Here is a 16,168-nt window from a genome sequence, read left to right on the forward strand (position 1 = left end):
ACGTCCTCTAATTTGAATCACTAAAAAATTCATCCGTTTGACCACGTTTTGCTCCAGAGAAAGTCGAATATCCTATCCTGAAAATATAAAGCAAAATATCAAATTTGTACCAATATAATTACCAAAATATACTAAGAATAAGGTAAAATATATAATATGAAATTGACTCACCAGTATGTTAAACAAATTCTCATAAGATGAGTAAATGAATTTATACACGTATAAAACAACTGTAATCGAAGGATGTATCTCGCAAAATCGTCTCTTATAGGTCATTTTACTCGTTTTACCAAAAAATATTAGGAATACGAAGAGCAAGACCAAACTTTATGTAAGAGCAATCTCCAATGGGCTCCCTAAACGAGCTCCTCGGTTAAATTAAAACAGAAAAGTTATCAGACTATACATAAGGTTGAAGCATTCAAGAGGGTGGGGCAAAATATGTATAAATATATATTGCTACCAATTCCATCCATTCTCAAACAACACTACATAATAACATCAAAATGTGATTCCTCATTAACCTTTCATTTGACTGTAAAACGACGTAAAACCCAAAAAAGCTAGAAGACGAGCTTCAACAAGATTGTTACAGTGATCACCGACGAACATGTAATCGCTACCTTCTTATGTCAAAAATGGGAGCATGTTGTCACCAACGCAGCTAAAACTAACCTATACATGAATAAATATATGGTCGCATGGCAGCAACAGCAAAATTTACCACCAGAATATTTCTCAACTACCACAACTATTGTTTCTACCTAAGCTGTGTCTTTGACCGACTTTATCATCTGCCCTACCTTCATATGTCGGAAACCCCACTGCGTTCGAGAAATTCCGTTGTCTCGACAGATGGAGGAAAACGGGAAATTTAGAGGCAACTAGTCACTTGATTGGATGCGGGTGAAAAGCATTTTCAATGTCTCGTAAGTCATGAAGACAATGCCTACACTGGGAACGACCTTGTAATATTCTGGCATTATCCCTCTATACAAGCCCCGCAGGCCTTCAGTCCGCGTTATATGGCTTAAAGTCCCAAGTAAGCCCGTATTATAGATGCGGGCTAGACCACCAGCACCCTCCAACTGCAGCCTTCGCCTTACAAGATCCAGAGGGAATGTTGCTGAAACAAGAGCAAAAGATCAATCATTCAGAAGAATAAATCTGAAATCTTATTGCTAGATTCTAGAAAACCAATTGGAGAGTCCTAACATAATTTTCCAGCTATCCACTTCAGAAATTTATATAGGCATTGAAGACATCGTACATGGATTTTTGTTCATAGACCACAATGGTATATAAAAATTCGGTACTGAACCTACTGATGCAAATAAATTCTCCAGGTCCATCATGCCATAATACTTCTAATATAGTGTTTCATCTATTTGTTCTCCAAAATGGCTGTCATAGATCACTAACCTGTTGATGAGGCAATGCCTGAAAGACTGCCGCAAGCAAGACTGACCACGACAGTCGAATCATTCGGCCTTATGTCAAAAGAATTAAAAATTAAAATATTACAACTCAATTAATAGAGGGACAATAAAACTGACTCAAGAAATTCAGCCTCAAATCAACCAAATATGCAGTCTTTACCTTTGGGACTGCCAAAAAGATCTCAAAGCCTCATAAACAGAGAAGCTTATTGCTATACTGGGTCCCACAACCTGTACCCCAACAAAAAGACAAATAGAATTTATGGTCAACGGAATGAAGAAGTGAGCCATAAAAGATGAATAAATGAGAAAACATGCATAAGAAAGCATACCAACAGTGTCGCTCCAAGTCCTTTATACAATCCCCAAAAACCTTCTTCTCTGCAAATTGTGTGAAATGCATGTCCAATACCTCTGTAGTATGGTGCATTTCTCTACAAAATTAGAATACATTAATAAACTCAAACTGAAAAAAAAAAAAAAAAAGGGAATGAAAGTTATAAGTCAACATTATAATGAGAATTGGGTTTTTTTTCTTAGTTTTTAAATCTTAACCCACAAAATAATATCTTAGCATTACCTGGGCTGCAAGACGTGTCCTAACAAGATCCAGTGGATATGTGGCTGAGGCAGCGGTTAACCCTGCCATCCCACCAGCGAGAAAGTGCACACACATGTCAGTACTTGCATTACCCCTAAAATTTTCACCACCAAGTGAATGCAGCAACTGCAATACAAAAAGAGGTCAGATGAAACCAGAGAAAACTGCAAGTATAAAATCGATTTGCACTTAACAAGCTTAGAATTTAGTCAAGGTATGTATTAACTCACGGTCTTGTAGCGTTCATAAGCATAGAAGCTGACGGCAGAATATGGAAGACGATGAGCAATGGTAACGAGATTGCCTCTCCAAAATGCTTTAAACCCTTCTTCATTGATAATACGTGAAGCCTCATGCCATATGCTAGCCTTACTCAATGCTGCAATGTCAGAGTGCATTCCTTGCACCTAATCGAAGAAAATGATGGAATAGTCAACTAACAACCTTCAAACAGGAACATCACTAGCACCGCTCAAGAGAAAAGTTCAATGAAAAGAAATCCCACACTCACACATAATGATATGTAGCAGTCCATCCTTGTCCTATGTTTGGATGAGGGCTTTAAATTTCCAAGGAACTTTATGCTCAATTGTCAAAAATTGCACTACAAACTACTGAAATACTAAAAATGCAATACAAAGTTAGCCTTTCAAGGTGTCATTTGAAATTTCTCTCAAATGTATTGCATCTAGTGACTTTCAAGTCCCTCTCTAGTATGTAGTGCGTCCCTAACAAATTTAGCCTTAGTCCCATGAACAAAGTCCCTCGTCCAAATGTGCCATTAGGTAATTCATCTTTTTAAACCAAGGATGATTGCCAGCCTTAACTATAAATAGCTACAGAGTAATGAAATGAAATCGGCTTCCCACCACGAACATCATTGCAAAACATAAACCCACGAGCGATTGAATTATATGGAAACTTCTCTGCTCTTAATCATTTTCTGAAACCCCAGATTCCAACACAATTTCCACGGTTCTACTCCACACAAAATCACCGAAACAAAAGTTTCGTTTTCTAGCAATGTTTATCTTAAGTTAAGCATGTCATTTCCATAAAGAAATACTCTCAAAACTTTGTCAATTTCCAAGTGTAAAGGAACATTTTTGAACTAACACCAATCTAACAAAGGCAATTAAACATCTTCAGGCTTCAACACACGGTGCCCCGTATTTTCTTTCACCATAATCTCAACCCTCCACATTTCTTACAGGAAACTAAAACCAACAATTCCAAAAAATAAACCCTTTAATTCATAACCCCCATTAGAAAAACAGAGGCCCAACTTTTAACAATTAAAAATCCCATTTATCAAACATCAATAATGCTTGAAAACACAAACCCAAAAAACCCAATATCACAAAACTATAATACTAGCACCAAAAAATTCATTGAAATTAATAAGAACAGAACCTGAAAGAGGATGGTGAGGCGAGCCAGAGGTGCAGTGCAGGTTTTTCCAAAAGCACCGGCTATACCGCCGGCTAAGAGCTGGTTCACCGTCCCTATCTGGGACTGCTGATTCAGAGACTGCTTCGCCTGGCTCTGCTGCTGCAAGAATTTCCTGGCGCCCCCATCCACCACGCCTCCCTGCGCTGAATTCGAAGCTCTCTGCCTTCCTTCCACCACCCCAACTCGAGCTTCCATATCCAAAACTCTCTCTCTCTATCTCTCTCCTTCTGCCTCTCGAAAGCTTCAATCTTTTCCCTGTCTGCGAAACTGGGTCGGGCCGAACTTGGCTGATCTCACATGGGTTTTGGCGGTTTGAAGAGAATCTTATAGAATCCGTGGAATTGGGTGAAACCATGCAGTCACGGAGTTGGAAAAATCAGGGAAGGAGTCCAGAGAGAGAACTTTTTGAGAAAAGTGGAAACCCTAACTAGGGGTTTGCGGACTTTTGGGTTGTGTACGGATCCTTTGACAAGAGGGTGTCCATACATTTTCTTGACTGATAGATTTGACTTTAAAGAAATTATGTGGTTAAGATTGTGTGACATGTAATTTAACCTCAATTATATAATTTCATTAAAATCAATTCAATAAAGGGTATCCCTTTTTTTTTTTTTAAATGAGAATCCCTTCTGTTAAAGGATCTAGGATACGTAACCATTCAAAATGCAAGAAGAGTATGTGAAATTCAACGTGTGGGAATAGAAATTGCAATGTGACCAACATTCAAGTTACTTCGAGAAAGCTGAAATTCTCCCTCATTATTCATATGACCGATGGAAAAAAAAAAAAAAATCAAGAACAAAGAATCAAGGGTGTAGTCAAAAAATTTACGATTGATGGGCTAGCTAAAAAGTATAAAAAATATAAATTTTAAAAAAATTATATTTACACATTTCAAATTACTTCTCTCATGCTCTTTTAATTTTTTAATATTTTTTATCAAGGGTTAGTGATGTAATTTGGGGTATGTGAATATAACCTCTCTTAAAAAAAATGGCTCTATGATAATCTTATGAGTAATGCTAAGGAGACTTAATTTGGATACTAAATTTTGATAACTAAAGGATATGAAAGTTCATAACTGGTTTATTACTTAAATATTAATAGACGTGCTCATTTTTATTGATGACATATCATTTAGTTTGCAATTTTAGTCTTCAAATTTAATCTTTCTAGCATTACTATAATCTTATAAGTAAAACTCGTCCAATTATTCTATTTTTATCGACCTTTAACATGACAAATACATATAAACATAAACATACAAAAAAAAGTTAATACACTGTAAAAGTTTTTTAAATTAATAAAATTTATGCATAAAATAATTGAAAAATTGAAACATGCAATGAGCTTCTTATGAAAAGAATTAAAAGTACAATTAAAGTAAGTAATTATTGTTCCGGTTAACCATAAATGGATAGATATGAAGTGTAGAATAGATTTGGTTATTTAGGAAAGGCTAAATAGGCAAAATGGTCATTGAGATTTGCATAACTCATCACTTTGGTTCCTAACATTTCAAATCAATCAAAGTGGTCCCTGAGATTATCCACCATCCACCATTTTGGTCCTTATGTTAAAAACTCCGTTAAGTGTTCCGGAGCTCTTGGTTGGAAGTTTAGGCAATTTTCAAAGCTTCGTAACTCAATCGTTTCTTAACCAAATTCGACCAATAATATATCAAAATGAAGATAGGAAAGTGTAGAATAAGATTATATCATTTGGAAGCCCAATAGTTGCCGAATATAGCCGGAAAATAGTGTCAAAGTTGACTGTTCAAAGGAAAACTGGAGAACTCACCAGAAACTGGGTAAACTTTAAACGTTCATAACTTCTTCAATACTAAACGAAATTAAGTGATTCAAAAACTAAAATCATACTTCACGATGAGAAGAATAGAATGATACATTTTTCAGCCACTTTCAAGCTGTTTTCCGACCAAACCAAGGTGAGTTAGCCGTAAAAAAAAGGTATCATTCTATTCTTCTCGTCGTGAAGTATGATTTTAGTTTTTGAATCACTTAATTTCGTTTAGTATTGAAGAAGTTATGAACGTTTAAAGTTTACCCAGTTTCTGGCGAGTTCTCCAGTTTTTCCTCGGACCAGTCAACTTTGAGGCTATTTTCCGGCCATCTCCGGCCATCTCCGGCAACCATTGGGCTTCCAAATGGTATAATCTTATTCTACACTTTCCTATCTTCATTTTGATATATTATGGATCGAATTTGGTTAAGAAACGATTGAGTTACGAAGCTTTGAAAATTGCCCAAACTTCCGATCAAGAGTTCCGGAACACTTAACGGAATTTTTAACGGAAGGACCAAAATGATGGATGGTGGACAATCTCAGGGACCACTTTGATTGATTTGAAATGTTAGGGACCAAAGTAATGAGTTATGCAAATCTCATGGATCATTTTGACTATTTGCCCTTTGGAAATAGATAGTAATGGTTAATGAAGTAAATAAATGAAAAAGATACATGGGTGGAAAGAAATTAAACTCTTGTATGATGGTGTAAGCTCAAATTCATTGGTAACTAATCAAACATCTAATCTAATAGTTATCATTTGACAAAAAAAAAATAGTGAAATGCATATAAAAATAAATAAAATATCGGTGTAATTGGTTTGTATTCACATCACAAGAGCTATCTAGACTATATTGGCTCCGCCCTTTCCAAGAATGTCACTCGAGTCTTTTTCTCATATCATTTCCCCACAATTTGCTCTAAAATTTCCATTAACTTGACAAGTTTTCAATGTAAATCGAGCTCTTTCCTTTGATTGAATCAAAGTCAAAGGTTTTCCTTCACATAAATTTTCAAGTTTTCAATGAGCTCTTTCCTTCAATGTGAATTTACCACTGTTGTCGGGCAACAGTACTAAATATGTCGGGCAAACTTTCAAATTACATCCACATTTTTCTCAAAAAATCTGGATTAAAGGGTTTGCCGATGAAATATTGTAAAATTGGTCGGGTAAAAACACTTTCCCACCATTTTTTCAGCTAAAAGTTAAACCATGTGGACATTTCTATGCATCTTTGCCCAACGAACGGGTTCATTTGCTTGATGGAATATTTGGTCAAAATACACGTGTCACAATTTAAAAACCTTTGCCCGACGAATGGGTTCGTTAGGCATCTATCTGAAATTTAAAATTAGGCCTAGAACCTTCTTCTTCTTCCTCGCAATGTTGTTATTCTTTGCTCTCTCTTTCCATGTGCTCTCTCTCTGCCCTCTCGCTCACTCGCCTTCTCGCAGACTCCCCTCTCTATGTCATGTTCAACTTCCGAAATTACCAAAGGAAGGTTTGCTCATCTCCCTGATTTATACGAGTAACATGTGAAAATCTTGGGTTTTGATCAAGGAAATTTGTGAAATTTGTAGGAGATTTATGAAATTTGTAGGAGATTTATGAAATTGGCAGGAAACATTTGTGAAATATTAGAAATTTATAGGAAATTTTTTAAATTTGTTAAATTTGAGAAAGTTGTAGGAAATATTCGAAATTTGTAGAGAATATTAAATATTTGTAATTTTACAGGAAATGTGTGAAAATTGGAGGAAATTTCTTAAGTTTGTGAAATTTGTAAGAAACATTAGAAATTTGTAATTTTGTAAGAAATATTACAATTTTATAATTTTTATATGAAATTTATGAAATAATGTCATTTAACAATGTGATTTTGTATGAATTTTGAAATAATGTAATTTTGTAAATTAGTGTTAGCTTTATTGTGATTTTATTCAACGGATGTCATCGCGATTGATCATGGTGGTCGGCGCTTTGCCTCCAGTTGGGGTCATAATGATTCGGAGGCAGAGATGGCTGATATTCCACCGGCGGGAACCAGCAATACCCAGGTGCCCACGACCGAGTCAGCGGTCAAGTTCACTCCATTAGCTTTATCGGTCTGGGAACCCCGATCTGGCAGGCGTATTCACCAGTCGGAAACAGCCCGGAGCTGTGCCAACCCAGCACCCGTTGGTGATGTGGTGGAGGCTGATGCCAATTCGGCGACCATGCCCCCGACAGAGACGGAGAACTCTCAGCTGAGGTGGGAAGAAAATGAATATGCAGGGGATCTGTAGAGGCTTGTCCTCAAACCAGATTATCGCATAACGCATGCCAAGATCGTGGGTAGTTTACCACCCATGACATCAGCGAACGGACCTGAAAGCCAATAGTCTATTGACGCAAAATAGGGAAGCCATCATCCGCACCAGGTGTCTCATGCTTGCCCCTATATGGAGGAAGCTCGCCCCTGAGGTGCATGAGGCGATGAAGAAAGAGATCAACTTAGAGATAGACGAGGAAGTGCCGGATATGTACTAGTACATAAACTGAGTGTGGTCTGAGCAGTACAAGGAGTGGAAGTATGAGCTGCACATGTACTACCAGACTTGCGCATCTCCAGTGGAAGCTCGACCGATCCACCCTAGAGTTTGCGAAAAGGATAGACGAGTGGCACTGGCCTTACAGCCATTTTTAGAGCCCGAAATTTCTAGTAAGATTTTTTTATTTTTATATTTCATTTCAATTTTCTTTTTTTTTTTTATCTATTTTTTTTTTTAATTTAGATTAATTTATTTTATTCACAGCGAAAAGAGAGGGCAAATAAGGGTAACCAGGAAGTGAAGCAGTATCTCCATTGTTCTCTGCCCCTCACTTTCCACATCGAGGAACGGTGTGAGAAGGGTTTGCTTTTCCAAGAAGCCAAGACCTGAGGGGATGCACGTGCCAATTATGGCACTTAGGTGGCTGAAGACATTTATGTAAGTATTCCATTGAAAATTTTAATTTCAAATTTCATTACACTTAAAATTTTAAAATTATGATTGATAATATTAATTGGTTTACTTTCTTTGTTGTAGGCTTCTATGTCGTAGAAGAAGGATGAGTATCTCGCCAACCTTTCTTAACAGCAATCGAACACGCCAATGGAGCAGTTGACACCTGATCCATATGTGTATCTACAGTTGCTGGTAGACGGGCTCGGGCAACGAAAAGGCCGAGAGTTTCGCATCTTAGAAGCAGGTCGAGTTCGGGAGCTCTGGAAATATTTTTCATCTACCTCTCAACCTCCAAGCGGGACGTCTTGTAGACTCCAGCAAGTAGAGATGAAGTTAGAGGCCATGCACCAGCTAGAAGAAGAAGTGCACCAGCGAGAAGAAGCTCGGGAAGAAGTGCGCCAGCTAGAGGAGGAGTTTCAACAGTACATTGTTGCGATGGCGCATGCTGTGGGAGCCTTTGGCATTTGCCTTCCTGATCCTCCAAGCTACCTTCAGCCACCCCCAAGAGTAGTGCCCAATTGTCCACGGTCCCATTTCACTAATTACATACAGAAAATTCCTCCTGGAAATATTTGTTCACGGAAATAATAATCAATACGCTGCATTGTTTTGTTATTGTTGTCGATCCACAAATACTACGAACACAAATAAATGTAATAGCTTGGCCAGCCTGCCAACCCAAACTACGTACCAGTCGGTTTTCAATATTTGTACCACAAATTATACCCTTCTCATTATTATCTGCCATATTTGGCAAACAAGAAAGTTAGCAAGTGATGGATTGCACCCTGATTTGTTGAAGTTTCTCTCTTCAACTCACTAAGCTCCAAGTTCAAATTCTCTCCCTTCTTTCTAGAGTAAAAGAAACGCTTGCATTAAAAAAGAATAAGTTGTAAATACTCGGGAGACTTTCCTATCTTGGACACATAACAACTCATGACCAGCCATCACATGATGACAAACCCTAGCTATAAACTTAGGGCAACATTTCATCATTTTTTTTCCCGCAATCAACACAAAATTTACCTTCGCCACATAACAGCACATGACACCAAATTACAATTACGTTACAGTAACATTTTGAGAAGATATACAATATTACATGAGGGAGTGACAAAATGATGTCTACCTCTGCCTAACACCACAATAGGCTAACCATTCAACAATTCTTCAATTTCACCTTGAGATTCTGGCTTGGTAAATGAACACATCTTATTGCATATTTGTTCGTATATAAAATCCAATTCAATGGTGTTCTGATTATCACTTTTACACGTTCATCCAACAAAATCGTGCAAAAATTGCCCTCCCATGACATCCCTTTCAAAATGCCGATTTTGAGCTTCGAAACCACCCATTGCATAGTTCTCACCATTGCCGTCAAGACCGAGGCCAAAACGTTGAGCTGCATTGATAGGAAAGGGATCTGAAAAACCATTGCCATTATTTTGGTGAAGTCCCAGGGTTAGAGACACACCACTACTACTCGCCCCTGCCATGTTCATACCAACATGACCTACATGCATATGGCTTGGAAAATTATTGTAAGATACGTTTTGTTCAGTAGCCTCCATAGTGATATGATCATGTAGTTCTCTTCTGGTGCGCTTAGATGCGGTGTCTTGAACCCTATGGGTGGATGTGGATGGATTCTCGGATCCAAGTGAGTTTGGCGAAGGTAAATGATCATCACTTGACCTATTGGAACTTAAATCCACCCTTTGCGAAGTTTTTTGGGCTTGCCGTGTTTCTAGCATGTGTATTTCTTCCACCATTGGTTTCCATAGCCTTACTCTTGCATTAATAAACCAATTTGAAACCTGTTTCAATTTAAAATAGGTTATCACGATTGCTTGAACACCAAACTCAATTGTTTTGGAAATGGACAACTTTAAATATTAATATAGTGATCGGGTTATATAGAGGATAGATGTCACATACCTGGCTTCGTGATAGACCAGTTTGTTTAGCCAACATTAATTTATCCGAGTCCGTAGGATAACTGAAACATAAAGTATTAAGATTGAAGTAATGAAAGGCTCATACCCATTGAAGAAAAGACTAACAAACTGTCAAGTAACTCAATAATTACTTACGGATGCAGGAAGTGTTCAAACAACCAGGCCCTAAGAACAGTAACGGCGCGCTCAGGAAGACCCCTTTGTGGTCTCCAAACAGGCTGGTGCTCCAGAAACTCAGAGTTATGAAGGGACCTCTGGCCATTAGCACTTCTGCTATGAAGTATTGGATTTCCATCTTTTTCATGTCTTAAATGAGTAGCATTCCGACTTCTAAAGTGAAGCTGCTCGGTGATAGCATTCTTCAAACACTTAAAATGTCTAGCCATGGCTTTTATCGCTAAGTTTGCATAAGGAGCAGCATTTCCAAGCCCAGCAACATACTCAAATGACCTTGCCACTGCCTGCATCTGTTGATAGTATTGCTTGTACCTCCTATAAACCTAGAGGACACGGACAAAAGTAGCCCTTAAAAATACCCTTAGTATATAAGATAAATATTGTACACAAACTGAGTCAATATAGATGTTTGGACGTCAAAGTGTGCAATTTCTTAAGCTTGTGATCTTTATGAGATGTCAAGAAGAAGAATATCATTAACCAAAAAATTTAGCAGTGCTACTACCACCCCAAGATGTAACCAAAATTATTCCTTGAGAAGTTGCCAAGTAAAAAAATTAATCTCGCAGTACAAAGCCAGAAATTTGGAATTGCCAACCTACCCAATAATATAGTGTAATGAGCTCCTAGATGCATAAAATAGGAATCTTCATTGAATAACATTTAGGTTTGGATATAATTCTACATATCTTCTACTGCACTTTCCGTATTCTCTTTGCAACATAAACTAATAATGTATGCTATGTGATACAGTGTGATATGTTTCCATCAAATTGTGCCTATATTTTCACCCCCACGCCTTTGATTGATTAATTGGTTTGGAAATTATTGTAAGATTGGCCCTAGTATATAACCTTGTTTGGTAATAAGTTCAATGGACCCTTTATTGATAAAACAGTACCAGTACTGAGTCTGACAATGATTTTGTTATGCCATCACGTTCACGCATAACAGCATATGCCTTGATAATGTCATAGGACGTTCAAAACATAAAGACCAAACAACCTTACCAATATTGTGTAAACTTTGATGATTATAGTGTAACCTTACATTTATTGTAATTCTGATGTGGAATGTTAACGCTATACATGTTGTAATCGTTGAACGTGAAGTTAGGAAACCCAAAAGTGAATAACGTTACGGATAATTTTCCCTCATATAAAATGAATCAAGATCCATATATGCATCTTACTTGCCACATAATTGTAATGAATTCACTTTGATTTGTTCACTTAGCTCTCCAAAAGGTAATTGATCCACAACTAAACAAGGGGATGTGAGGTTAACTTCCTTAGGTTTCATACAGATTCTATTAACGACCAAAACTTTCAACCATGCATCACATATGTACACATTCAAGTTTTGGTTAAATACACCATATCATACCGTCTCACTGCTTCCCAGCAAATAATCACAGCAGACCGAAAACCTACCTTGTCAGTTAGATATTAAATAGGCATTCACTCTACATATGCATGAAACCATTGAATCCATGTAGCATGACTGAACCTTCATCATTGCCCTCCACGGCTAAGCCAGTAAATGCAACCCCGACAGCAGGTTTAATTCCGGCTCAGATATTATCATGAAGACAAAGCTACATGCACTAAATAAATATCACATATGCACGTGAATGAATTATCACATTTGGAAAACAAAAATAAGTCACGTTTGAGTCTTTTTGTTATATTAATTAGAAGATTTCAAATCTCGTCGCAGCCTACTCTTACCCATCATTCTGCATAAGAACTGAAATTATCATATTTCATTATTCAATTTGGTGGAAGAAATACACATGCCAGAATCTCAGTGCATATATCCCTCCCTACTCCAATCACCTTTTCTGTAAAGACGATTTTTTGTTTTTACACTCACCAATCTCTCCTTTAATGCAAGAATCTCATAATCCACTATTAATTCTATAAACACACAAATTAGTTGTAAATTAACCCTAATTAGTTCATGTTAATTAACAGTACCAAGTTAAGAACCGCATGTTTGTACTTTGACCAAAAACCAAAGAACAATCAAATCATATAATGCACAACATACAGTAACAAACGTCTGTCCAAAATTATATCATAAAACAAATCTTGGGCAAAACAAAAACTGAAACGTGAAATAATTAAAATGTGAGTGGCAGTATGCTCTTCTCTGAGGTCAAATCTCTTTACGTAGTTTAAATAAATTCAATGAAAATCGCTTATAAAAAGTAAATTAAAAATGTAGTTAAAACTAATTGCATACCTCGTCGAGCATGGAAATTAGTCTGGAATTTTGCCTTCTACTCTCACCGCCGTCTCCCCCAGCCATCTGTGAGTCGTCGTCACCAAAGCTCTCAATAGGAGGGTCAAAAAAGGAGGAATCCTCCAGCGGCAAGACTTTTGCGCTGTAAATTTCACGACTGCCCACATCGCAAAACTCCTCCAGCAAATGCTGCGCCGGCTTTAAAAACCTAGATCCCTTCAGAATCGAAGCGTACCCCGTGAACGGTCCAAAAGGGACAAAAGCAACACTAACGCCAGAATGGACTGAATCATAATTAATCCCAGGCGAAGAAAATCTCTGGAGATTGTTGTTGTTTGTGTTGTTCTGGGTTTGCTGGGTGTGCTGGTTGGTGGGTTGGGAAGAAGAGAGGGACAAAGAGAGAGGCTCTGGTTTGAAGACGACTACTTGATTGTCGTAGGGAGGTTGTTGGTGGTCGAAATCTCTGAGGGGGTGGAGGTTTTGAGGGGGGTACAGAAATGGGTTGGCGTTGATTTCTTGAACGGCGGCGGTGGGAGTGAGAGGGAATTGTGGATCCATGTAGGGATGGTGGTGGTTGTTGTGGCGAAAAGTAGAAGAGGTGGAATTGGAAGCAAAACCCATCAAGTGGTCGATCACGTGATGATGACTACCCTCTTCTTTCACGGCGGGGTCGGCGCACGTGAGCAAACCTGAGGAAGAGGAGATGAAGGTGGTGGTGGGATCGTATGAAAGAGGGAGCAAAGCATGGTGGAGATGTGGAGGAGGAGGAGATGGTGATCCGGGTTGGAGGCAACCCGGTTGGGTTTGACCCGCCAGGACCCTGAGCTTGTCCCTTCTGCTCTGTTGAGGCACATGGTAGGGTTCGAAACCCTCAGCCATGAGTGGAAAAAGCTCTTTAGAGAGAGAGAGAGAGAGAGAGAGAGAGAGAGTTGGGTGTGGCTAAATATTTTTTTTTTTTTAATCTATGTGGCTATTAATCTTGTGGGTGGAGAGAAAATAGTGGAAAAGGAGAGGCTAGGCTATCTTATCATGATGATGGAAAGATGATGATCTTCATCTACTGAGCGACAACAACATCAAAGCATGGCTTGCAGAGGAGGGAGAGAGAGAGAGAGAGAGAGAGAGAGAGAGAGAGAGAGAGAGTGAGACGTGGATTTGTGTTTTTGCTTCACTTCACGCATCCTCATATAAACGCAGAGATAGTTGAGTAAGTACAGCAGTCACTCACTCACACACAGATTTTGCACAATAACAAAATCTTGTTACAGTCGGTTTCTATTTCTCTCTAAAACTCTGCATCTCTGAGCACATAGAACGAGAGAGAGGAGGGGGGGGGGAGAGGGAGGGCCTGCAGGAGCTGGAAGCATAGGGTTTCGAGAAACCGGACGACCACCGGCTATTCCGGTAATAATTGAACTAACTGTGGTGGCAGATATTTCTGACAGGTTTTTGGCTCTTGTCCTTTTCACTGTCTTATAATTTCCTCTTTCTTTTTGAAATTATTTGTGTTTAGAATCGAATATATATTTCTTAAATATTGTGTATTCCGTAATTGGGTGGTGATGACGCACGTAAGAACGCGGGAACAGAGGACTATGTCACTGTGTGTGTGATGAAGGAAAGGTTTTCTGAATTTATTTTGTTTTTGTTTTTGGCATTCTCCGGTCCAGCCTCATCTTTTTCCTTCTTCACTTCTCGCTTTACGAGGTTTTCTTCCTTTATTCATTTTTCTATAATTATTATAACAGCCAATTGAAAGTAAGAGTATATAAACGAGAAAGAATCTTGTACTGTTATTCTTCTCTCTGTTTTTTTTTCTTTTTTTTTCTTTGTTCTGCTGAGTAACACGGTATTGTAGATCAAATTTAATAATTAAATAATATATCATTAATAAGAAATAAGAATGTTATTCAGTATTTAAGTAATAATTTAATTATTAATTTTCATGTTATTAACAAAACTAAGTGTCCCGACCCTTCTTCTGTTACCAAAAAGTAAAACATGTTCAATAGAAAAATGTTACCAATGTGTGATTTTAATCCCCAAATAACAGATCCTTTAAAATAAGGGAAAATTAATGAAAAGGGCTTGAAAACTTTGAGTTTTAATGATAAGGACAAAATAAAGGGTAAAATGAATAGTACCATGTTTGACTTTTTAGTGTAAGAATGTGGTTTTTCATTAAAGTGAACAGTACCGCGGGCTTTTCGTTAAAACTCTTAAAATAATGGATTCCCATTTTTAAAAAATGGGGATTAATTATGAAACACACTATATATCTAACTTTAATAATCTGAACCGTCTATTTTCTATGTCTTCATTCATAGATCATCCTTGCAAGAATTGAATTCAATATGAAACTATTTGTCTATTTGATTATCAAATTTCATTGTCTCTTATATAGCAAAGTGTTTGTCAATTTCTTTAAATTTAATAGATGTCTCAAATATTTTCGATTTGACTAATATTTTATAAGGATGATCTAAGATGTAGGCCCAACTAATTCCTTTTTTTTTTTTAATAAAAAAGGCCTCCCCACGAATAATATGTAGCATATATGTAAAGTTCGTAACCCTAAACGCTATATCATTATATTTGATTGTACAATTATGATTTTACAAAAGTTTGTACTGCTTTGTTAGAATCCCAATTGTACAACTACATATATTATTCACTTTATTCTACTTTCAATTTCTTCGATCGCTTAGAATTGGAATTTGACTTATTTTATATGTTTATCAAACACTTTGTCGTAAGAAAAATGAAAAAAATAAAAAGTTCAGAATAATGTTATGATAAAATTTGTTCCAATTAATTGTCAGATGAGGTAGGAAAAGAGGCAGATATGAATATAAATGAGAGGGTTTTTAGTGCACATAAAATATCATCATGTAGTGTTATAATTTTATTTAAACTATAATATGTTATTGTGTATTTTGTCAATTGTGTGACTATTTATGAATATGTGATATCTTATAATTTAGTTCTTTAATAATGTAAACAAGGAAACCTGCGTTTTGTTTTCAAGTAAACCCTAAGTTTAATGAGAATAATAGACATCTAATTTCTCCTCAAATTGTCTCATCTTTTTATTTGTATAATTTTATTTCCAACAAATGTATTTGTTTTTTACTACTGTACTCTAAAAATTAGACACTTCAACTATGTCGTTTGCCAATTTAATAAGGCGTGAAGAAGTACAAATTCAGACAAGAATTGAAGATACACATTCAAATTTCTCGATTTTAAAGAGCATAAAATGGTCCGACAAAAAAAAAAAATCGCATAAAATGGTTGGTGGTTAGCATATCACAAGTGTCAATGTCATTAGCTACCTTTCGTTTGCATGCTTGGTATACAGTATTCCCACTGAGCAATGATCATATAAGGTGAATACATTCTCACTAGCGAGCTTTAAACCAGATCAATTGGTTCTGGAATTATATCATTACCAACTGAATGATCTCCTTAGTTACCTAACATAATATTCTTTT

The 16,168-nt window shown here is 37.0% G+C and overlaps 2 protein-coding genes and 1 long non-coding RNA gene across 5 annotated transcripts; 1 reads left to right on the forward strand and 2 right to left on the reverse strand.

Moving 5' to 3' along the window:
- Positions 1 to 496: 496 nt before the first annotated feature.
- LOC126620095 (uncharacterized) lies at positions 497 to 3,950 on the reverse strand. Its single transcript, XM_050288570.1, has 7 exons — positions 3,454 to 3,950; positions 2,271 to 2,447; positions 2,020 to 2,166; positions 1,772 to 1,873; positions 1,600 to 1,670; positions 1,423 to 1,490; positions 497 to 1,126 (listed from the first exon to the last, which is right to left on the reverse strand). The coding sequence occupies exons 1-7, from the start codon at positions 3,685 to 3,687 to the stop codon at positions 885 to 887; spliced, it is 1,041 nt and encodes a 346-aa protein (XP_050144527.1). The 5' UTR covers positions 3,688 to 3,950; the 3' UTR covers positions 497 to 884.
- Positions 3,951 to 6,651: 2,701 nt separating this feature from the next.
- On the forward strand, positions 6,652 to 9,062 carry LOC126619386 (uncharacterized). 3 transcript variants are annotated; one of them, XR_007622042.1, is made up of 4 exons: positions 6,656 to 6,803; positions 7,220 to 8,003; positions 8,098 to 8,271; positions 8,371 to 9,062. It is a non-coding gene; the product is annotated as an uncharacterized LOC126619386 (long non-coding RNA). The 3 variants fall into 3 exon arrangements; XR_007622041.1 differs by having other exon boundaries at positions 6,657 to 6,803; positions 7,293 to 8,003; XR_007622040.1 differs by having other exon boundaries at positions 6,652 to 8,003.
- A 275-nt stretch (positions 9,063 to 9,337) lies between these two features.
- Positions 9,338 to 14,011, reverse strand: LOC126619385 (BEL1-like homeodomain protein 9). The gene is made up of 4 exons (XM_050287740.1): positions 12,675 to 14,011; positions 10,386 to 10,750; positions 10,231 to 10,291; positions 9,338 to 10,109 (listed from the first exon to the last, which is right to left on the reverse strand). Exons 1-4 carry the CDS (start codon positions 13,551 to 13,553, stop codon positions 9,567 to 9,569), a joined length of 1,848 nt encoding a protein of 615 aa, XP_050143697.1. The 5' UTR covers positions 13,554 to 14,011; the 3' UTR covers positions 9,338 to 9,566.
- Between the last annotated feature and the right edge of the window lie 2,157 nt (positions 14,012 to 16,168).

The sequence above is a fragment of the Malus sylvestris genome, chromosome 4 (genome assembly GCF_916048215.2).
Source record: "Malus sylvestris chromosome 4, drMalSylv7.2, whole genome shotgun sequence".
NCBI classification, from domain to species: domain Eukaryota; kingdom Viridiplantae; phylum Streptophyta; class Magnoliopsida; order Rosales; family Rosaceae; genus Malus; species Malus sylvestris.